The 24,874-nt window shown below is 39.3% G+C and overlaps 1 protein-coding gene and 1 long non-coding RNA gene across 5 annotated transcripts in view; both read left to right on the top strand.

The window, feature by feature from the left end:
• Nucleotides 1-6,966, top strand: part of pitx2 (paired-like homeodomain 2) — a 56,375-nt gene extending 49,409 nt beyond the window's left edge. For 3 of the 4 annotated variants that reach the window (XM_008421038.3, XM_008421037.3, XM_008421036.3), the window contains exons 3-4: nt 4,339-4,538; nt 5,424-6,966. In XM_008421038.3, coding sequence (XP_008419260.1) covers nt 4,339-4,538; nt 5,424-5,981 — 758 coding nt within the window. In that variant the 3' untranslated portion in view covers nt 5,982-6,966. Of the gene's footprint in view, nt 1-1,599; nt 3,960-4,338; nt 4,539-5,423 lie in introns of those variants that run through there. The other variant, XM_008421035.3, reaches the window with a different exon arrangement.
• Nucleotides 6,967-7,950: 984 nt separating this feature from the next.
• On the top strand, nt 7,951-17,318 carry LOC145553183 (uncharacterized). Its single transcript, XR_014089452.1, has 3 exons — nt 7,951-8,214; nt 15,304-17,058; nt 17,144-17,318. It is a non-coding gene; the product is annotated as an uncharacterized LOC145553183 (long non-coding RNA).
• Nucleotides 17,319-24,874: the final 7,556 nt, after the last annotated feature.

Here is a 24,874-nt window from a genome sequence, read left to right as displayed (position 1 = left end):
TTATTATAATTAATTATTATTATTATTATTATTATTATTATTATTATTATTATTAAAAAGGACATTTAGTCATTATCTCAATTCATTCTTATGATCGAGAAACAAACTCCTTCTCTAATTACGTCAACGTGACGTCGATCAAATATTATCTTTTTTTCTGATAAAATGAAAAATAGTGCAGGTAAATATTTTTTTCTGTCCATTTTATCAGTCTGATAAAAAAATGTGAAGACATATTGGCCTCTCTGTGGGTCATTGTTCTTTGTCTTAGTGCGCCACCTGCTGGTCAGATGCATTCTCCAATTTTACAGCTGGCTGAGTTGATAACGACGTTTGGTTTGAGCGGATAAATAATGTTTAACCGAATTCATTCTCAACCCTTTGTTTATTTCATTCAATTTTTAATTTTTACAGTTTTGAACGTAAGTAAAACAAATTTTATCCCGTCAACTTTTCAATGTATTCAGTGAATATAGAAACGATTTTCCAAAGAGAAAAATATATATATATTTCAGTAAAATTGAATTATTTCATTGCTCTCTAATTCGACTCGAAACTCACATTCAGCTGTAAAAGAACAAACTATAACTTTGATTGTGCAACTCGGTAAACATCGACGTGGCTGCTGGATTCATCCCTTCATCCAAACCACCGCATATTAGGAATAATATGATTAATAGACGCAGAAACTGGCGAGCAGGAGCTGCAGATCACAGGGAGACGGGCGTCATCTGTGCCGCCCTGTAATATATGCAGCGCTCGGTGGATTGGCTCCTGGGAAAACTAAATGTATAATGAAAGCCTATTCGTGAGCAGGAATACGCTAATGGTGGAATCTGATGTCTTCTTAATCCTATGTAAAAAGCCTTGTCGTCTCCCGCTATATTGACTGAATTGCTAATTAATGGCCCTCTATGGCGGAGGCCTATTGCACGCAGTAATCCGCAGAAGAGAGATAAAGCATTCAGATTGTAGAAATGAAGAGGAAACCGATAATCCACTTCAAGTTTAGTATTACAATATGGCTGGAAGAGGAAAAAATGGCCTCACACTGTTAGCTGTATTATTATTATTATTATTATTATTATTATTATTATTATTATTATTATTATTATTATTATTATTATTTCTGTGAAAATCTTCGTAATTTCTTGTTTTTCACAGAACAATCGCATCTAAATGGTTCCGCTCCAGTTGATTTGTCATGTAATCGGCCTGCAGTGGTGACTGATGTGTGTTTCTGTGCGTGTCGGTGGTCTGATGGTATTTATATATATATATATATATATATATATATATATATATATATATATATATATATATATGGGGAGGCTTTCATAGGATCACTGCGCCAAGTCCAAATGTGCTGCATGAAAGCGCGTCCGCTTGGCCAAGTGGGAGATGAAGGGCTCCTTATTTAGTTTTTCTCGTTTTTTCTTAAGATGATGATGATGACTGTGATTATCATGATGATGATGATGGTTATGCATGTGAAGGTGCATTTTAACCCCAGTGATGACCTGCTTCATCACATCTCTGTCACTGGTTTTCTCACACACATTTGTTCCTTTTTCTTTAATGCGTCACGTTCATTAAATTAATGAGATGAAAATTAGATGAGAAGGAATAAAAAGTCCCAGACGGAACAGACTGCAGCACCCAGCAGCAAAGTGAGGACAGATCCGGTTTAAGCGCTGATGATGGAGTAATCCGTCCTCACCAAACTAGGGCTGCGGCGGCTGGAGGCCCGCGCGCCTCTGCCGAGCTTCATTTAATGAATCTGAGAAGCCAAACACCGAGGGGTCAAGAGGATCACTCCATTTGACAGCTAGTGTGTGGCTCTTTTGCATGTCGTGAATCAGAAAGTCTGTGAGGTCAGGCGTTTTGTGTCTTGGACTCGATTTGTTGATGACTGTTTTGCTTTTATTGCCTTTGACCGAAAATCCACCCTGGAAGAATTCAACAAATTAAATTGGTTTCTTTGGCTAGATTTTTGTCGACGTTTTTGGACAGAAATATTTTTTGTTTTAACTGCTGATGCCACTCAGATAAATCATTCTATTGTAATTATTGCTCATCTAGTTTGTCCTTTAAAAGTTGGTCTGTGATTAATGCATAAAAATAAGTTTTAGATTTATTCTGTAAAGGTTTTCTCTGACAGCCTCAGTTAAAATGTCTCATGTTTTTGCTCAGCTTGTGAACCAGTTTAACTTGACCGTTAACTCTGTCACTACTTTAGTTCTAGACGGACACAAGCTAACCTCCAAACCAACCTGTTCCAGATTGGTTCAGCTGGGACACGGCACGTCTTCTGCGTCCCAATCAAATGTCAGCAAAACGCTGTGACTTTACCTAAAAATGCTTTAAAATAATTGATGAGAGTCAGACTGCTTAAGGAAAACACAGCAAAAGGATAAATAAATGATTCTGCAGCCTGAAGTCATTTTGAACTCAAAATCTTTAAAAGTTCAGAAGATTTCAGAAGTTTTGTTCACACTTGTCCAATGGAAGTCAAATTAGGTCAAATCTCTATTTCAACTAAGTGGGAATTAGATTGTGATAGATGATCGTGTTGTACTGAGGAAGACTTGAAGTCAAAAACTCATTAGAAAAAGAAGTTCTCTTTTTCACAAAGGTTGTTCCCTGGTGTGTCTGTTCACCTGATTCTGACTGCGGAGCAGCAGGGGCAGGCTGTTACATGGTGGTGGGAGCATTATGCTGTGGGGATGCTTTACTTCAACACATCACAATTATGATCTGAATGTTCACAAACTGAAGTGCTTGGTGTAAATTAGCCTTTGGATGGAGTCGTTTGACTCTTTTCCTTCAGCGCCTCCATTCTGCGCTCCTGTGCGAACACACATGCGGCACGTGTGCGCTTTTTTCACATAGCATGCGTGTCTGGCAGTTAGCGTCAGTTGACAAGTGCGCGCAGATAGTTTTGGAGCGCTGGCGCCACCACAGCCCTTCTTTTGAAGTTAACATTTGTTTGTCCTTTCACGGGACCTCTGCGGTGCAGAAGGTGTTTGTCTTTGATATTCAGTGCGCATCTATTTTCTTTGCGCCTTTCAATAAAAGTCGCTTTATCCACTGAGCAAACTGCAGCGACAGAGCCGGAGAGAGCGCGGCTCAGCCTGGGTATCAGCGGCTCTCCATCTCTTTACCGGGCCACTGGACCCGTCTCATAAAATGAGGCCAAACTGTGTTATTTTCATTTTTATTTGGTCTTGGGCTGCTGCGCAGCGGCGGCTCGGGGCGCAGCTCGGTACACCGTGCGTCTCATCTGACTTTACATGCTTTTATTTGGAAGAGGAAAAATAAGCGCCAGCCCCGGCATAAATACACTGGCAGACATATCTCGTTTCTGCGAGCTCCGGTTGGTTGGGCACATCCACATGGACGCGCCTGTCAGAGAGAATCGGGGCGGGGGCAAAGCGGTGACGTGGAGGTGTGGAGAGAGGCGCAGTTGGATGGGCAGAGCACAGGCAACAGCTGAAATGAGCAGAGAGCGCTGGAGTGTGTGTAAGCCTCTGGATCTAATATCTCCTACCTGTCCTTGTCACTCTGATAGTCAGCCAAGGTAGCCGCAGTTTTCCACCGATGCTGTGATAAAACTCAATGGCCTGTTTTAAAGCGTTCTCCAGTTTAAACAGAACGAGGGCTTCATCTCAGCAAGAGGAACTGTGCTGCTGTGCGCTTTTTGGACAGCTGAACACATTCCGGAGTCGGACTTTCCGCTCAGCCTTCCTGTGCTAGAAGCTCGTGAGATCTTTCACCGATGAGCTCTATGAGGGATCCATTAAATATAGACCACCACCTCACAGGGAATAAACTCGCCTCCACGCACCACACGGCTCTGGCGATGGCTTCCAGCCTGCAGCCGCTGCAGCGCTCCGTGGACTCTAAGCACCGGTTAGAGGTGCACACTGTGTCGGACACATCGAGCCCGGAGTCTGTGGGTAAGAACCGGCCGGGGTTTCACCCGGAGTCCCAGAGATCATCTGGTTATGAGACAATAGATGGCTGCTATCAGTCACCATGACGGGAGATTTATACGCATAAAAACCGGAGCTGTCATTTTAATAGCAGCTCATTTGTCTCTGGTTTGACGGTGAATTATTGTTTTTTCTATTGTTTGTTTTTAAACAGTTTAAATAGTTTCTTGTATTTTTAGCATAATTATAAAAAGTAGAGTGCAATTTAAAAGGAAAAAGTAGACATTTTTAAATCAATTAAACATTAAAAAGTTATTTAAAAGGATAAAAAGATCTGGGTTTTATTCTTTTTTAAATTCAAAGAGCCAAATATCAATCTAAAAACCCGGTTTTCTTTTTATAGAAAAAGAAAAAATACAAAATAAAAACGACGATTCCTCGGACGACCCGTCCAAGAAGAAGAGGCAGCGGCGGCAGAGGACTCACTTCACCAGCCAGCAGCTGCAGGAGCTGGAGGCCACCTTCCAGAGGAACCGCTACCCGGACATGAGCACCAGGGAGGAGATAGCCGTGTGGACCAACCTCACAGAGGCCAGAGTCAGGGTGCGTAAACACACAAAACACACACACACACACACGCACCCCCCCACCCCCACCCTCACATACACACACACACACACACACACACACACACACACACACACACACACACACACACGCACGCACACACATACCAAGCGTAGCACTTCTGATTCTCTCTGCACATGAACACAATTTATAGTTTTTTAATTATGCGGCTTTTTTGGCACAATTACGCGGGTAAACAAAACTTTATGAATTGCTGAAATGTAGTACAATATGATAAATAAAAATTAGAAAAATTATACTCATAAAATAATTAAAGGGAAATTATTTTTTAAATACTGCAGGATAAAACCACATTTAATTTGACCTCATTCCAATAAACTTGATCAATTATGACACAACGCGCAAACATTTACCTCAGTACAAAAAATCTGGAAATTATTTTTATCGTTTAATTATTTTAAATATAATTACAAATTACTCAATGTATTATTTACCTATTAGGTGTAATTAGGCAATGATGACACTGTTAACAGTTGAGGCTATTGACATGCCACTTGTGTTCTTCTCTCCGTGTAAAAGAGGTGCAAAACTCGTATTTTGCGATTGTCGCCCTGACGTTGTGTGATTAAAGTCAGAGTGTTTGTGGAAGCATGCGGGGGAATACACATCCACTCCACGCTAAGATGCTCCACTGAGACTGCAGTGTGTATTCCGCGCAGATAGAGGCGGCTGTAAAACTGGAGTTCTCTGCGCAAATGGGAATAAAAGGGATTTAATTTTAATTATGTACTGTTAGAGAAAAAATAGAACCCAATATAAAAAAATGCACAAATAACAAAAATAAAAATAAGGATGAAAAAGTGTATTTTATCTCTTATATTTGTTATTTTTGTGCTCTAGGTTTGGTTCAAGAACAGACGAGCCAAGTGGAGGAAACGGGAGAGAAACCAGCAAGCCGAGCTGTGTAAGAACGGCTTCGGCCCGCAGTTCAATGGACTCATGCAGCCGTACGACGACATGTATCCCAGCTACACGTACAACAACTGGGCCGCCAAGGGCCTCACGTCCGCCTCCTTATCCACCAAAAGCTTCCCCTTCTTCAACTCCATGAACGTCAACCCTTTATCCTCTCAGACCATGTTCTCGCCGCCCAACTCCATCTCCTCCATGACCTCCAGCATGGTGCCATCCGCGGTGACCGGCGTGCCGGGATCCAGCCTGAACAGCCTCAATAACTTGAACAACCTCAGTAACCCTTCCCTCAACTCTGGGGTGCCCACGCCGGCGTGCCCCTACGCGCCGCCGACCCCTCCCTACGTGTACAGAGACACTTGTAACTCCAGCCTGGCCAGCCTGAGACTGAAAGCCAAGCAGCACTCGAGTTTTGGATACGCCGGGGTTCAGAATCCAGCCACCAATCTGAGCGCTTGCCAGTACGCGGTGGACAGGCCGGTCTAATTGCTACCTGCACTGCAAAAAATCGCCACCGAGCTGACATGTTAGAGGACAAAGCATTTTTAACCCCACAAAAGATCATTTTGAACTGTTTGAAGTGTTAAAGGGAATTTACTGCTCGCCTGGTCACCATCTCCCCCAAGACTCAACTTTTCCATCAAATTATGAGAAAAAATATAAATTAATTCGCTCTTATTGACTTTCATTCATTTTCACGCAGGGAATCTGATTTAGAGGGTTATGTTTGTGACGGTGGTTATTTTTTGCAGTGTGTGGATAATTAATAGCAGCCGTCCACAGAAACAAGAGACTACTACAGCTACTTTTCTCTCTCTTTTTTTTTTTTTTCCTCGAAACAAGGGCACTAGAAGACTGAACCACTGAAACACTCAGCTCCTCCTCGGAGTCAAACTGAACCGGGAGTTTTTTAAGTTTCTTCCTCTCCGATGAGCGATGGCCTCATTCACTGAGTTAAAAAAAAAAATCAAAATAAAGGCCTGTTTCACTTTTCACAGCTCGTCATGAGGGCTTTTTCCCTGATGGATTCTGGACGTTAACTGTTGACAGAAATGTTCGTGTAAATATATTTGAATGATCATCTCCTGTTTGTTGAAGCGGCTGCGCTCCAACTCTTCTCCAGGTTCCAACTTATCGACGCATGTGGATAAAAAAAAATGCAAATCCTAAAAAAAGGAATCATGTTTTGCTTGCAAACAAAAAGGGAATGTACATACTAAAAACGCACCAGTTGTGTGTTTCGAACATATTATAAATTTATTATTAATGTCTGTGTGAATATCGATTTAGAATAGCAATTCTGGATTTAAAAAAATAATAATAAGCATCCAAAAATGTTCCTGCGACAAATGATTTGGTTTTTTGCTCTGTGTATACTATTTGGTACGGAATTATGTTGTTTTTTTTCCCCCATCAATCCCCGAAATATTGTGTTTTATTTAATGGAAGTAAATATATTGTTCCAAAAACATTCTGCTGGGAGACTTTTATTGAATCTTTGTGCAAGAAGTCCGTTAGCGGAGTGCAAAGCAGTGACAGTCTGTCTGCAGCCTTTGGATTGTCTGAGGCGCTTGTGCAGCTAATCTATAGAGGAAAACAATGGGCCGCTCCAATACACATGGCACCGGGATGCTCCGGCAGATTAGCCCCTGAATGCGTGTCTGTCTGCCTGTCTGCTCCAGCCAAGAGCCGCGGCTGCTCGTTGGGGCTTGAAATAACACGGGAATCAACAAAAAGCTGCACTGCGGCGCACACAACAAAGACAGCAATCCATTAAGTTCCGTTCTCTGAAGTGGATTTTTAGAGTCAATGAAACCTTAGAATAAAGTTTAAAAAGAAATAAGGCGATTCAAACGCAGCCATGCATCAAATCAACCCTGCTTTGTTGGACTCTTATGTACACACCTTAAAACTTGCTTTGTTTTGTTTCCAACCAGTTCTTCTTTGTAGACACGCAACCAACCTTACTCATCTGTTTGCCCTTTTATTGTTTTCATTGGCGCTGCTGATTTTTTTATGCTTTAAATGTGCACAAACGTGACAAAGCCAAACAAACTATGAGTATGAAGCTTGAGCAAACATGCAGAGCTGCAGAGGTATGAAGGCCGGGGATGCATGCAGGAGGAAGCGGGGGATGAGTGGAAGAAATCACGGAGGAAACACGGCCCACTTCCAGCAGAACGAAAGAAAATATGTGCAATATGCATGCATCAAAAGGCTATATTTATATTTTATTTCTTTTATATTCCCCCATAATGCAGACATGGGATGTAAAAGTGCAGTTTTTAGCACAAAGGTGGTCTATTGGCCCGATCCGAAGATCCACTGTGAGATTCGCCTGAGGTCGCCTCTCATGGGGCTTTATTATGAGCAGAAATAAATCTCTGTAAGTCCCGAGTGTTGTTTTTACAAAAGTGCCAAATAACAAACACCAGCGAAGCGTTCATCCGTTTCCATATATGCCGGAGCCGTGCGCAGCTGCAAACCCGTTAAGATTTTCCACAAGTGTCACCTTTGGATGGAGTTGGTAAGGCGCGGAAATAATCATCCTGTAATGGTGGGGTGGAGGGGATAAACCCGGGCCAATACACAAGTCTGCAGTCTGAATACACATCGACACAATCAACATGAGACCTGAAGAGGAATCAGCGGGAAATTGTTCATTTGGCTGAGACGCTGATCAGGACTGCACACTGTGGATCCCCACTTCTGCTCAAAGGTAAGCGTCTTCTTACATTTAATAAAATAAAAAAATAATAATAATAATAATAGGTATGTCTTTAAAATGTAATTATTGCATGGACGTTAGGTCTGCACTTTTGAAAATACATTTAATAATTTTTATTCAGGAAATGTAAGCATCTTTTTCAACACGCAAATATTTTTGCACATTTTGATGCTTAAGCAAGAGTTGAAAATACATTAAATTCACGGATATATTATTTGGGTATATTTTATTTGAAATATTTATCCTAACTTATGCGCCAAAGAAAACACCTTTCTAAGGGATTCATAACATTGTTTTCAAATTATTGCATCATGTGTAAAATTTGTAATAATAAAATGCGCGAATAAAGATGGTATTTTCAGTCTCATCCACACATCCCCTGCATCCCCTGCGTCATTTTTACCTACAACGCCGCAGTAAATCCAGAGGGGAAATTTGTTCCACTTGCTGATTTTAGAAGAAAAACTCGCTGCTCTCAGCAGAATTTAAATTAAAAAGACAACAAATGCAAAAATCCAGCAAAATAATCACAGCCTCTAAAGATTCATGCAGATTAAATATGATGCTGTTTGGTGATGACGGCAACTCTTCACAGAAGATTTGCGGCTTTTATGAATATTTTGATTATATTTAATGCTAGGAAACTATTTTGGGTGAATAATGGATGTAGAAAATTTGACTCAGCATTGTTTTTACAAATTAATATGAACTTTTATTCCTCCTTTCTGCATGTCATTTGTTCTTTTGCTGTTTAGTAACTCTGTGTTGCTGTAGCAAGCAGGAAATGTGGGAGTTGGAGGGATATGGGTTAAGATAATGAACACAGATTCCGGATGTTTCAGAGCAGGCAGGGTGGCTCGGATCAATAGTTTATTATTTGAAGGAGGCAGTGAAGCAATAGAGCCAAATTAAATCACAGCAGGACTCCGAAGGGACAGAAACACTCAGCTGGGTGAGGGCAGTGCTGTCTGTCTGTAGGTGAGAGAAGATGGGAGACACACCAGCCTGGTCCATATATGTTTGCACACATGTTGGTATGCAGGTGTAGTTTGCAGTGAGACACTTTGGCAAGAGTTGGGCCAGCAAGCATGAGCTCTGCAGCAGAGAGGACTCCTGTGTCTGGGGGAGGTGGAGTGTTTGGCTCTTAACCAATGGTGGCCCAGCAGCTTCAGCTAAAGGTCACATGGTGTGACCTCACACATTCTCACCCTCACCTAAGGCCTGAACAGAGGTTTTCCACAAGATTCATTACAACCCATCTATACGAACAGGAAAAAAGCTTCTCTGGCAAACTTTCAAAATAAATCAGAAGATGCCTCGATTTATTGCAACACTTGTGTCTGTTTACTTAGCTCAAAATGAAAAACGAGAAATTCTTTTTTTCATAAAAGCGTCGATCTAAAACCGGGTGAAAGTGTTTTATTTTAGTGAGTTTGGCTGGGAGTAGGTGTGCTGTGGGGAGTTCAGGCCCTGCTCAGCGCCGGTGTCTGCTGCGTGTTTGCTCAGTATACATGTGCCATTCGTGCAGCCGTGTAGGAGCTCCTCTGGCTGTGGAAGCTGGGAGCAGTTGGAGGGCAGGCGGCAGGCTAGAGCGTGTGAAAGCAGATAACCAGGACGGATTTCATGACGCACACACTTCCTGCTCTCTGAAGTTCTATTAAAGAGGGATGAAAACAAAACACACACACACAGATCTGAGTTGTTTTCTCTCCAAATCAATTTCTGCACATTGAGAGCATGCTGAAAAGATCAGCGGAGCAGCTCTCATGGAGCTCGAAGGGAGAAAAAAAACGGCTCCATCATGAGGGACTTGAGAATTTAGATGATACGGTTGATGTTTGAGGGTGAATATCACCTGCTATTTTTTACAACTAAATCAAAAATCAGAAGCTCTGCTGCCATCTGGTCAAAAGAAAATATTCAAGTTCCAATAAAGAGGACTCTGAATTAAAGGGATAGTTTGGAAAATTTCAGCTGAGAAATCATCAGTAAAATTCCCCTCAGCTGTTGTAGTCAAATCAGCACGCGTCTGTAGAAAAGTAAAGAAATCCTGAGTGCAGTTAGACTAACAAGCTAATCAGAAAGACATTGATGTCCTGACTCAGTAGACTCAACTCAAAATGTCCATCAGGCCCGCTTATCATTTGGAGAAGATCCAGGGAAGCTTTTATGTCCACAGTGTCACTTTTCAGGAATTGCATGTTGCAACCTGAAAACAGCTGCAGAGTTTAACTTTCATACGTTAAAACTGTCAGCATGTCGATGCAGTTTAACAAGAGACATAATCTGTGAAAACATCCAGCTGCCCTGCCTCCTCCCAGTGGTCCTTCTGCCATCTGCAGAAATACATCTCTCTAGATCAGAAGCAAGCAACCAGATCCAGGCGGAGGGTGTTAGGGCTGTCAGTCGCCCTCATGTGTTCACTGCTTAATGAACGAATGGCAGAGAAAAAACTTGCCATTACGGGAAAAGTTGTTAATCCGCCGTCATCGGTGGCTATACTAATTAACCTGCATATTCATGGAAGGGGTGGGAAACGAGCTGTAGGCTAGCAGAGAGCAAGGCGCATGGCCTGAGGGGGCGTACACAAGCTTGATTGACAGCAGTAACACTGTTCTCTTGTTCTGATTGGTTGTTTCTGATAGAGCAAAGTATTTCTTCAGATGGCAGTATAACCGCTGGCAGGAGGCAGAGGAACTTGATTTTTTTTATGATTATCTGACTCATAATATAATATGAAGACGCTTTAAGCAAATAAATAAAAATCATATTATTTAAAAAAGTTACATACTGCAGCTTTAATGCATACAAATGTCTTCCAGCTCAGACAAGCAGCAGAAAAGACTTAGCTTTTAGCTTTGGACTTTTTAAACATAACAGTGAAGTTTACCACAGAGTGTGGCCCGGTTCTGATGGAGGCCAGTGCTGCTGGGCTCTGATTTGCTTAAGGGCTAAATTTAATCATAATATGAAGATCATCCTTTAGCTTTTTCTCTTGATGAATGTTTGAATGTGTTTTATTTTGTGGTGGGAGACAGAAAGAACATTCCTATCTAGACAATGAAGGTTTTCATCTTGTCCAAAAACAAAGACAACGTCATGATTGGTGCTTTTTCTGGAACTAGAACCGCTTTAGATTGAGACAAGCATGAAAACCACAACACAGAAACAAGCCAAACATGGTTTGAGTATTTCTGCATCTTATTAAGATATGTTTTGTGATTTATAAAAACAAAACGGTGGAGCTGGTAACATGAGCCCCCACAGGTTGGTCCATTTGTCAACATGTATTTTAGGAATTTAAAGAGAGTGTCTATCTATGCCTGTGTGATGTTCCAAACTGTATGCAACTCATCCCAGACATGCATCAGATCATTTCTGCTTTTACTGGATGGAAATGAAAACAACTGGAAGATCTACAGGATTTCTATGGGAATAATCAGTTTCTGAAGTCTTCCTCAAGCTTCGTCACGTTAACCCGACAAGTCCAAAGCTGCTAACATTTTAGCCTTATCTACAGAATCGTGTTCAGACACCTGCAGTTTACACAGGCTGCCCCCCTCCTGCACTGTTTTCTGTTTTCTTTGGGCCTGTCATCTACTGTAACAGCTTAATTGACGTTTACCTCAGTTTTGCGGCTGTCAGCCACCCAGAGTCTGAGTTTGAAGAGCAGCTCGGCACGACCGCTTCCCAGGCTCCAGCTTTAGCTAGAAAATTACACCTGAGCACTTGTGTTTGCTTTAGTGCTTCTTTCATTTCATGTCCCACAATCTTCACAACCCAAGGTGAGTCAGAAAAGGCAGAGGGAAATTGTGGAAAACAGAATCTGAGTCTTTTTTTTTTCTTCTTAGCTGCAAAGAAAAAGAACGAACAAAGAAAGTCAGAATGACAGAATCAAAGTACAAGAAGTTCTTCAACTTCTCTTTTGGATTTAGCCTTAAACATCCAACCTAACACTGAACATTTGCGCTCTTGCATTTCTTCAGTCTCTCTGTAAAGATCATGTTCAGTCATGCAAAATATACAAACCTGCCATATTTCTGCGCCGTAGTTTGAAATGATGGCAGGAACAAAGGCAGGAACGCCTGCAGAGTTAATGTCACACTTTACAGACCGAGTCAACGTTCCAGCTGTACAAACACCACATCTCTGAGCATAAAATGAGCAATATTACCGGGAAGCCAAGTAAAGAAAAAACACAATATCACAATTTATTCACCTAATTCCAACTTCAGTTCAGTTCCTGAGTCCAAACAGAAATGTTTTCCAAGAGAAATCTCTGTGCTTTCATGTTGTGTGGTTATGGGACAGATTCTGCAGAAATATGGACACACACATGATTTTAGTTCTGCTGAGTAAATTCTTGCCTCTTTATTCTCTCGTCCTTGTTTGGTTACTGGCCTTTCTGTGCTTATACCACACAGGTGGGCACACACACAAATCTGTGTGGAATGTTGAAAATTTTACTTAAATGTATTTGGGTGTGATCCTTTGTGGTATTTCAGGTCACTGTGTTACAATCGGAAAGTTTCAGGTTTGATTCCAGCTTCCTCTTGTCTCTGAGCCCCTGGGCAAGGCACTTAGCCTCACGTTGCCTGCTGCTGCATGTGAGGCAGAACTTCATCCAGTCTGTTTGCCATCACAACGTGACTTTATCTACTCGTCAGCAGCGTTCCAGCAGGGCTTGACAAACTTTGCAACTGTGTTAAAACTCTGGAATGTGAAGACAGAACGTGAGCGGCTATTTAACGAAGCCGAATGTCAATTAGCTGAGTTTTACATTTAATTGTCTAATAAACATAATTCAGGAGAACACAGCTTTCTGAAAATGTGCTTGGCTGTGATTTACAGTCTTGGGAAAGTATTCACACCTTCTGAATTTTCTACATTATGAAGCTTTACAATCACCAAAGATCTTCAGTATTTAATCAATAGAACCCAAATTAGTGCATAACTGGGAATTGAAAATAAAATATGGTTCAAATCTTTTTAGAAATAAAAGTGTGCCATGCATTTGAACTCAGCCCCTTTTACTCTGTTACCTCTAAGTAAAACTCAGTGCAATTAATGGCTGGGCTCTTAAGTTATCTGATTATAAATTGAGTCCACTTGTGTGTTTCTGAACTTAGAGATTCTTTGGAGAACAAAAGAATCATGAAGACCCAGGAAGCCCGAAGCAGATCAGGGAAAAGTTCTGGAAGAAACTCTGTTAAAACTGGAGGAGACTAATTTATATTTATAACAAAATGTTAGAAACTGTTTATCCTCTTTTTTCCCCTTAACAGTTATTTGTTACTTCATGTTTTACTCTCACATAAAACATAAATCAAAAAATTGAAGTTTGTTGTTGCAATGCGATGGAAAAGAGAAAAACATTGAGGGTATGAATACTTTTGCACTGTACATTACTCAGTGTGTAATTATTTTCATAGTTGCACAAGGCACCAATGTAATAATTACACTGGCAGTTTTCAAACTCTGTAACTAAACCCACTTTTGGCAGAGTCAGCACCAGTAATTGCTGCCACATTTTTCATAACTTCAAGGAAATAACTTGGACGTAAGCAGCATTTCTGAGAGCATTTTATAACTAGTTGATGTTTTTAAGTTATTTTATTTTGAAGCAGCAGCAGGAGACCCTGAACATCAGCAGTTTGCATCCATGGTTCTCAGATGAAATGTCATCTGCTCTGATCAGATGACACAAAACTACAGAAATTAATTAAAAAAATGAAGAATAAATATATTTAGAAGGTTTACAGCAGAAAACACTTTAACACATTTCTAATAATTTTGTATAGAAATTTCTAATGTTTTATATTTTTACATTAAAACATCGAATAACCCAATTATTGTAAACTATTTGAGAAATATCAGAAATCTTTGGTTTTAAATGTATATCTTAGTATTCACACATTCTTTAATGAATGTAATCTCTAGATGAAGTGACCCCAGGGGTCAACATTTAAATCTAAAGATTCATTTAGACTTTTGTCTATAGTGTCTAAAATATGTTTAAAGCTCCAAAACTCCCTTTGAAAAATAGGATATTTTTTAACAGAGTGCATAAATCCCTGCATGCTGTTGAAATGCCATGAAATAAAATAATAAGAAGCAAAAATCAGTTACTCTTTTATGTCTACAAAGAAGGACATTTTTTCCTTGAGTGCACTATTCTATACTTGTGGAAATTTAAAATAAAAAATATGCACCTCAGCTGCAACAAAGCAAATACTTCCTGTATCATTAATGTCTTTAGATTGAAAAATCTGCTCAAACTGCATGCAGACAAATAAGTACTTTTTATTGGCTTTATTTTTAGAGAAACAGATCAGTTTGTATTATTAAAAGCAACTGAGACGAGGCGTGCTGTGCTGGCGCCGAGGTTAAGCACAACCCACATAAGGAGGCCTTAGACCTCGACGCAGCTGTCGCAGGTTTGATTCCCGGCCTTGGCGACTTTTGCTGCAAGTCTTCCCCCTTCTCTCATTACCCACTTTCCTGTCAATTAGCTATCAAATAAAGGACACTAGAGCCAAAAAAGATTTAAAAAAAGCAACTGAGATGAACTTTAAGAACCAGATTTAGTTCTAGAGCCACATATTCTGTTAGAACCAGCAGCTCAGATGATTTCAGTTCAATCTCCCATCACATTCGTTTCATTTGAGACATTTTCTAAACTGATGAAGCCTTGTTGGAGCATAAAATTTAAAATAAAGTGAAATTAAAAAGTAAAACTTCCTCTAAACTCAATATCTGTAGTGGTTGAGTGAAACAGAAAATATTCTAAATAATATTGAGAAATGTTATTAATTTTCTGAAATATCCAGATATGGGAATGGAAGCCAGCTGGAAGAATGCATAACAGAACACCTCTGAGTTTTTAAATATTAAATTATGCCACTGCAATAAAGTATTTGACAATCTATAATAAATGTTGTGCCTGATGTATCTCCTCAGTGTCTATGTGGTCAAACATTTGCTCAGCGCTGCACTCAGTCATTCCTACAATCATCTCAGAGTTTATCGCTTCATATTTCAAATCCATCTCTGACTCCACACACACTCTGCTTCTTACAGGAGAGAAATCGTCGCCGTCTCTCTGTCCTGATCTGCTGTGTGAGTTCTGTTGGAGATGAACATGCCAGCAGCGCTCAGGAAAACACCACAGCCAGTTCATCAGCTGCCGGAGGGAATCACTGTAATGTCACTGCTTACACCTCATAAAAATATTTGTTGGCTTCCACAATTATGGAATCCAGATGTTGTCAGTCCCGGTTTTCCCAAAATAACCTTTTTTTTTTTTCTTTTCTACTTTTATCGTTTAGGACATCTTTTCTCTGTCTCTGGCAGAAAGTTTTTTTCCCCCAATGAGCTTTTATTTGTTTGCAGAAATCTGAGAAACACAAACAATGCAGTGTTTTTTGTGTTATTTTTACTTGTACTTTCATATTTTATGATATGACCAGTGTGTATTGTAATATTCCATTAATTTATTTATATAGTTGGTAAAAACATTTAACATGCTCTGTTGTTCTTTTTTCAGGAAAAAATGACGAGGAACAGCTACTTAAAAAAGTTTTTGCCAGTTATTGGACCTCAGTACTTCCTGGTTCTGGTTGCCTGTATTTGTGTGAAGTTAATAAGATTTGAAATTAAACAGAGCTTAAAACGAATTAGTAATTTATTTGGAACAGAGTGAAAAATCCAAAACTACAGCCAGTATTTGTGAAGTGGAAGGAAACTGATCTGTGGATCTGAAAATGTTTTACAAAGAAAAATCTGAAAAGTGTGGCATGTATCTATATTTCGGTCAGGGAGAGCGTTGTGGAGAAGTTTAAAGGTTATAGTCTGGAACCACCTAGGCAAGCTTTGAGCATTTCCTGGAGCTCTGATCATTTCATCACCTGAACCTGGACAGAGGATGGGCCACCTGGACAGGTGAGCTGGTCAAAGCTGAAGGTGGATGGAGCGAAATCAAACCTTAAAGAAAACCTGTGACAGGATGGAGGAAACTTGAGACTGTGTTGGAGGTTCACTTTCCTTAACATAAACATCCAGCCAGAGCTGACATGAAAATGAATGTTCAGATCTGAACATTAATTCAGATCTTCTGACTGACTGATCTTCTGCAACTTTACACTAAAGACATTGAGACATTTTCAGTCTATAGTTCTGTAAAGTTGGTGGAGTCATTCCCACAGTTACATGCAACTTCACTTGTATTTACAATGAGTTGACTCAAGAAGGCTGAATACAAAAGCTTGAAAATCCTTATTGAAATCCCTTAAAATTTGTGGTTGTAATGTGACAAACTGTGTAAAAGTATGTAAAAATACTTTGTAATGTTATTTTGTCTAATTCCCTGTTAAATATTGTCTTCTCTATACTTATTCAAAGCAGGAAAATAACTATCAAATCATGTTTTGATGAAATCAGCAGCTGCTGTGTCTGGATGCCTGTTGGCGTCATGAAGATAAGAAAACCTGAAACCAAACGATGCTGGATCTTCTTGATTTAAAGGCCAGGTAGACAGATCTACTCCGACTTCCTGATTATTCATTCCTGTATTTTTGTTGTTGCACATTTCAGAGCACAAATGATTAATATAGGTAAGAAGAGCTTAAAAGCTAAAAAAAAATCAGAACTGCTGTGAAAAAGGGGAAAAAAAGTGAACACTCCACCTGGTGCCGCTACCTGCTGTCTCTGCTCATGCACCTCTTTGAGCCCATCCAGCATTTCCAACCCAACAAGAACAGACGGTGTGGAGAGCGACTTATTGGATTGGATCCCATCCAGCAGTGCCTTATATGCTCAACCTATATGTCACAGATGGTAGGATTTCTGCGTGGTTGATATAGGAAATCCACTAAGGAGTATTGATCTCTCTAAGATCTGCTCTCTCTGCCTGATCTTGCAGGATCTGAACATCCACACAGACCTGGAGGGGAGAGGAGCCACTGGATTCTCGTTCTGGCCTTAAAAGCTAAAATAGAGATGATTCTGTTCAAATATTCAGGTAAAAAATAAATAATTTCACACCCACAAAAGCTGTTTTATTTTGTTGTAGCTCCATTAAGCTTATAAGAAGCTGTAAAACTGTTGCATACAGATGGGAACGGTCTGTTTTTTACAACTGTAATAAAAGGAAGGATAAAAATAGTTTATGCACCTAAAGTACCACAAACTGTGTCAACAGAAAACTCATTGTTGACTCACTGTTTGCCTGCAAAATCCTCTTCAGGTAGATTAGGTTCAAACCACAGCAAGAGTGATCAGTTTACCTCAAAGACTTCTGCAACACAAAGTGCAATAATCCTCTGAATTATTGCTTGAGGATGAACTGAACTGCATGACCCAGCAGAACTATCTTTGTGAAGTTTGTCTCAGGAGATTTCCAACCACCAATCGTCACCCGGGAGGGATTCAAACACAAACAAGAGCTTTCATTTAATGGGCGGATATGACAGCATTAAAGAAACGTAACATGTCTACAATGTAAAACAACATCAGCACGTTTCAGACGTGTCTGAATGCTGGAAATGTTCTTCAGGTCATAGGTCAATTTTGTAATTGTCTTTTTGTGACTGAAGGTTCAGGTTTGATTTTGGGATGGATTACTAGCTTCTAGCTGTAATAACTTTAATTTTATGCTGAACTCCTGATCATTCATCCATGTCAAAAAATTTTAAACTTCAGTGTTGTTGTTATTCATCTGTAGAATGTGATGGCACATCTGTGCACTGATCTGCTAAACTTTAATGAGTTTATAGCCACTTAGTGACATTCTACTGTAGAGTTGTGTATCATCTGATATCATGTTATGATGGTCTGGCTCTGGAATCATAACAAATTAAAGGGAAGCAACGCATAGGATAACTTAAAATTGGGTTCATGTAACAAAAATCATAACTGGCTGGAGAGTTATGATTGTGGAAAGGAGACAGAAAGAATGGACGGGTTAGTGAGACAGAGTGGTGCGTCTTAAGTTGGATCTGATGTAATTCTGGAGACACTGGTCAGCTGCTTCCATTTCCAATCGGCACCAATTAGGAGCTCTGAAACACGGAGACCCACAGGAAAGGCCTTGTGCCGTAACAATGTAGATATTCAATATTAAGGGCTCCAAGATGGAACCCTGAGGTTCTCCAGTGATGATGCTTGTTTAAAGGAGGATCCAAGTGCAGAAAGCTGGAGGATTTACTCTCTTTAATGAACAAAATGAGCTTATAAAACTGAAATGAGGACCAAAAGGCAGCCAGAGACATGGAAAGCAGCAGGGCATGATGAAGAGAAGCAGAGTAATGGATGGAACCGTGGAGCGTAGAGTCTGGGAGGTAGATGTGCAGAGTGGGGAGTGGAGATGACGAAGGAGCTAATTAGAGAAACTGAGTGCAGCTGGGAAGGGAAGTGAGTGGCAGACTGAGTGAAACAAGATTGAACCTACTGGGAAAACTAACCAGAAAGTTTAACAAAAATAAAACTAACACCTAAGAATCTAAGATAACAGAATAAACTAGAGCAACATCTTAAAAAGAAAGCAAGTTCAAAACCCAAATGCTGGAACTAGCTGAGGGAATAAACAGGAATGAGGAGAAATAAATCAAAAAAGCTAAGAGCCCAAATGACCATGACTATGACAACCCGAATGTGATTTTTGACCATTTCAATGAAAAGTTAGCTATCGACACAAATGAATCTTAATCCTTTTAGGTGAGAGTTAACCAGTCAAGTTCTGCATCAGAGAATCCAACCCAGTTTTCCTGTGGCCTCAATAATTTACCATTGTCAACTGTGGTTCTTCTACAGCTCGGCTGTCAGTGAAACTCAAACATGTTCTCTCTTTCATTATTCTGGCATTTAACAAATAGAAATTATTTTGTCAATCTGACCAAAGTCTGCTTCTTTTTAACTGCATGGAAGTGCAGCCTTTATGGACGTCATCTCCTGAGCTCTGCCTCAGGATGGAGTCATAATCCACCTTTCAGGAGTCACTGTATGGTCCTCAGGCTGGAGTACAACCAGTTAAGCAGCCATCTTTCACACAGCACATTCACTTTCTGATGTTTTGATGTTTTGTGACTTGCTCTTTAATTGGACGGCCAAGTCAACAGAACAAGCAGAAAAGTCTGCCTTCCTTCTTTGTGCCAGACAGCTCTAATCTCCAGTGATGCAGTCACGTTCAGAGCCGTGAAACTCTGGTGAAGGAAGAACAACCTGCAGCCTGGGCCTCCAGTCTGCACAGCCCTGCTTCATTATGGAGCACGGTGGGGAGCCCGAGCACACGGCGCGGTAATCCCTGCTGGAGCAGCCGCCATGCTGTCATTACTGAAACGGATGCCACTCCTAACACCAACATGCACACAGATGAAGGGCTGTAGTCACTGCATATAGACTATATCAAGAATTATATTCTCCACAGGACCTGTTATGCTGGTGCAGATTTATCCTCTGTTGTGAATCAGAGGCATGATTTGTCCTGCTTGTTGTTGTTGATGTCATATGCTTGTAGATATGAAATGTGAGCCACTGTGAGGTTTAACGCTGTTTGCAGAGTCGGCATTTAAATACAATTCCGATTAGAAGCTTTTATGTACACATTTCAGCATGAATGCTGTGTGCAAATTGATCAGTTTGAGGCTTTTAATTAGATATTTAAGTCATTATTTTCTGGCAAGCTTGATGGGTGATGCAGCGTATAACATCGGTGGTTTTATTTGGATAAATCTCCTTCAACAAGCTGCAGAGAAATGACCCATCAACAGGGTTCTGGTGTAATTCTGTCTGGAGATTTAATCTCTCACCTCATCTGAAAATGATCTTTTAGACTGGGCCCTGCTTTTAAACATCATCCATAAAACTTTATTATATGATTGACATCATGGCTGTTCAGATGCTTCATGGAAGCTCGGATGTTTCATCCATCTAGCTGCTGAGAGTGAAGATGAAGTATTTGAAGGTACAGAGAACCCCGGCATATTAGTTACTCAGTATTCCAGATTCACAAGCTTGCAGACTTTTTTGCAAATAAAATTATTTTCTGCAAATAATTTTATTTGCAGAAAATTTGCCAACTTGGGGATTGTGCTGTAGAGTGTATCTAGAATATTTAAAAGAAATTACAACTTGGGCAGATGAAATACTTTAGAGCAAGACACATGGACATGCAGAGGCCCACAAAAAATAAGTAAATAAAAAGGAAAACATGTATTCAGTTTTTTTTTCCCCTTCTGACTGATATTCCCAATCGAGCAGACAATCATGGCTGCCTGAAGACTAATTCAATCTTGCATAAACATTGCTATGTTTTGTTTTATTTTATAATATCAAACTGATTGTTGTTTAAAATAAAAAACATCTCCTTTTAAAAGTGTACATTTTTGAAAATCTGATTTCTAAAGCTGTTTGTTTATAAGTTAAAGCATTATTCATAGATTTTATTTGTGTTTAGTCTGAAACAACCACTAGATGTCAGTAAAGAAAATTAGCAGATCTTTCAAATTAAGACATTTTTTTTACAGTGATGCAGAAATTGGTTATTTATCTTTACTAACTACACACTAAACAATAAATCAACAAAACATTTTAATATATTTTTTAGTAATTAAAAATGTACACTCAGTATTGGCTCACGTTAAGTTGAAGTTTAACACATATAATCAACACTTCAGTACATGAATCTCATTCTGCAAAAATTGGAGGAAATCCGACTGAATTTCACAAAGGAAAGAAAATGTAGGATTCTTCTGGACGAATGTTGCAGCCTGGTATTTTCCTGACTTTATGAGGCATCATGGCAGGTAATGAAGCGGAAAGGTCAGAGGGAATGTGTTTTTATCCTCTGTAAACCAATGGGTCGGATTCCCACTTTTCACGCCCCAGCTCTGTGACTGCACCTGCTGCCCTTTTGGTTAAAACAATACATAAACCACACTCACTCATACATCATATCACCAATTTTCCATCTTATTGGCAATGTCACTCAGAGGGCTGGGATATACTGCAGAATAGATTTACTGCCAAGGCTTTCTGTCAGACTCAGACATGATACAAACAGGTTGTAATGTAAGCCATACATTATGAATCCAATTTGTTTGGTGAAATCAAGTATTTGAGGTGAAAAGTAAAATCTACACTCTACCACTAGATGGCAGTATGCTTGTGAATACGGAGCCAAACATCCGCTTTGGATAATTCAGCAATTTTGTTGACCAACAATCAACAAAATAGATTTTGTTGATAATGAAAGATCAATTATTAATAATAATAATAATAATAATAATAATAATAATAATAATAATAATAATAATAATAATAATAATAATAATGTGATTTGCTTTGCGTTTTTAAGTTAACTGCATTTTTTTTCATAATATTTGACAGTTTACACAGAAATGTGTCAACTTTGTTTTGTTTTTTCCAACATAAAAAGATCTATGGTTTCATAACACAAACTATTTTAGAATCTACACATCACACACAAAAGAACAAAAAGATTTCAGACTTTCAGAAAGCACAAAAAATATAGATCAACAACACTTTGAAAGAATGTCTCTTGGGGGAAAAAAATCTTTAAAACATTGACAAACTTTTGCAGTCTAGTGTTTGCATAGTGAAAACAAAGCATGAGGAAATGCAGCGAGTCACCACCCACCTCTGTTCCTAGTATGAGCTCATCTGATAAAAGTCGATTTTGAAACAGCTTGATTTTCTAACATATTAGAATAAGTGGATAGTTAGCCAAAAGTGGAATAAAAGACTTTTAAAATGTTCTGCAAAATCCAATTAAAAGCAGTATTCCTCATCTCTCATCCAACATGCATCTCCAGACCTGAGCAGAGGTTGGAAGCATCACTTTAATGTAGTCAGACGTTCACACTGACAGGGCTGTTAAGGTCACTAAGGAGCCCTTTAGGGTCACATGAGCAGCAGGCCACACCATCTGGTTTAATTTTAGGGTTGTCGTCAGGTCACTGAATGATCCAAGCACGTCATCTAATGACGTTATGTGAGTTAATTTCGTACTGCCTCAGTGTCAGGAACAAATAATATTTTCATGTTCCTGAGTTAAAGAAATGCTATGAAGAAATCATTGATGTTTTTATAACTACTGTATGTATTTTTACCACAAACTGGGTCTCCTTAAGTTGTTAAAATCAAATATCAGCCAAGTTTAAGTCCAACTTGTGTTCCCAGGCAGCCTTGGACAGGCTGAGGGTGATGTGATGACTTTGTTCTCTGTGATATAGAAAAGGTGAGACACACACATTGAGTTTCCTTTAGCATCAAACAGGAAGGTTTATTCTCCGTCTGTGAAATGATAGATCTCAGATTCAATACATCACAAATGGTCTGAACGATAATTCCTTTAACATGCTTCATTTAACATTATGAATTTTACCAAAGGACAAAATCTATTCACTGATGGCTTTTAATTCTCTAAAAACCATATTAGTTTTTTTTAGTTATATACATATATTTCAAAATATATGTATTTGTTTTAAGCAACTTTAGCTTTTACAATTTTATTCTGCACAAATAAAATGTACTTTAATATTTAAGTATTTTAGCTTTTAAATGTGTCAATTGTATTCTCTCTTTTTGGACAAAAAATTATTTTTTGGCTTTAACAACAACAAATACCAAGTCAAAGCCTAATAAGTTCTATATATATATATATATATATATATATATATATATATATATATATATATATATATATATATATATATATATATATAAAATATTATAATAATATGTATTTGTTATATTATTAGCAAATACATTTTTAAAAAACACTTTGAAAAAGCTATTAATCAGCTGAAGAGATTTATTGCAATACAGGGATTATGAAAGTCTGCATGTTATGTGTTGCACAACTGAAGCTGTTATATCATTGTTTTAGTGCTGCAGAGTGTCCGAGTGGCCTCTGAAGGTAGTAAATAACTCAGGTCTTTCAAGGACGGTCTATTTAAAGTATGCCAAGGAGAGCTGCAGGGCAAGTTGAGAAGATGCTGAATGTACAAAGCCAGAGCTCGGTGAAACAGGGAAGAAGATCAGGTCATCTTGATGCCACAACACGTTAGGAGTCATGGGCAGACTGGGTCTGTCCTCACATGGACTGTTTCACACGTAAGACTAGACTAGGAAACTCAAGGCCTTCTCTGGAGATAGACATCAGCAATTTAGCTGGCGTTGAGTCAAGAGGACATTACATCTCCTCATATAATCCTGACAGATTACCGACACTGATAATGCTGCCTGTCTGGAATGTAGACTGGCCACTAATGTTTCAACTTCCTTTTGAAATACTTTGCTACCAAAACCAAATCATTGTTTAAAGTCCACTTTACTGGGTGAAAGTTCAAGCTTTCATGATGCTTTGAATAAGCATTGAAAATCTGAAAGCATTTTGGATAATCAGTGCTGAACAACTGTCCATGAAGGGCAAAGTATTTCTGCGCTTATTCTCTAACAACTGATGATCTTCTGCCGGAGGAAGCAGGTCCACAAGAGAAAACCCCCGAAACCATCTCAGTTATAACCAGAACGATTTGATCAAGTGAAAATCTTAGTGGGAATCTCTTTGGAACTTCTGCTTCCCAGTCTTTGCAACATGAACATGGATAGTGGACACGGTCTAGAATCTACATGACCAGAGCAAGAAGACTTCCAGTTTGAGTCCCAGAGTTTGCATGCTGACTCTGCCTCATGTTTCTTCCTGCATTTAGAAAACATTCCTTTGTGACTACCTGGCTGTAGGATTGGTTGTTTTTCCTCATCTGTCTCAGTACTGGCCCAACTGGAAATAAATAAATCAATTAAAGATCTATATTTTTCAAGCACTTCACAGTTTAATGTTGAAAAAGCCTAAATGTGTTACAGAAGGCCAATTTCTCCTGCTGTCAATCACAAAATCAAAACGATGTCCAAGAAAATATTGTGTTGATGTCTGAGATTGAAATAAGTAATTTAAATATCTAAATAATAGTTTTTAAAGTGTGATTTGTTTGATCCAGAAACAGGGATTTTCTCCCAGCGTTCGCCGACAGCAGCAGATGTCCTGCAGGGTGAAGACTCTCATCTTCCTCTTCTGCCGCACTTACACAACCAAGACTGATGATGAAATTCAAATGGACAGTATGTTTTTGGAGCATACTGATGTGATGAGGCAAAGATTAAAAAGGTGGAAGAAGATAGGTTTAGTCAGCTGGCTCAGAGAAGAGATTTATTTATATGAAAACAGAGATTTCTGGCAGCTTGCCCCGTCACTCCCAGAAAGCGTAGTGTGGAGCCAGAACATAATTTATTAGCTGATGTTATTCATTGTATCATCTGCCCCCGGCAAGGTATTATAAGATTAATACATGTGACATGACAAAAGATAGAGGCCAAAAATGTAGCACATAATACGTGTAATACATGATATAGTAATTAGATACGATGCCATCAGACAGTCAGCAAAATGTTACTCTATTAAATAACGTGAATGTTTAAAAGACAGAACATGTGGATTGCACAGTGGTGCAGTTGGTAGCACTGTAATCTTGCTCTGGAGTCTGTCTGTCTGTTTATCTCCATTGTCTATGTTATTACTGAGTTATTACTCTTTTTTTCCTGTTGTAATGCAAGATTTTAAACTCAGATGATG

Source organism: Poecilia reticulata, chromosome 10, assembly GCF_904066995.2.
Source record: "Poecilia reticulata chromosome 10, P_reticulata-male-v2, whole genome shotgun sequence".
In the NCBI taxonomy this organism is placed as follows: Eukaryota; Metazoa; Chordata; class Actinopteri; order Cyprinodontiformes; family Poeciliidae; genus Poecilia; species Poecilia reticulata.
This window is presented reverse-complemented; position numbering and strand designations above follow the sequence as displayed.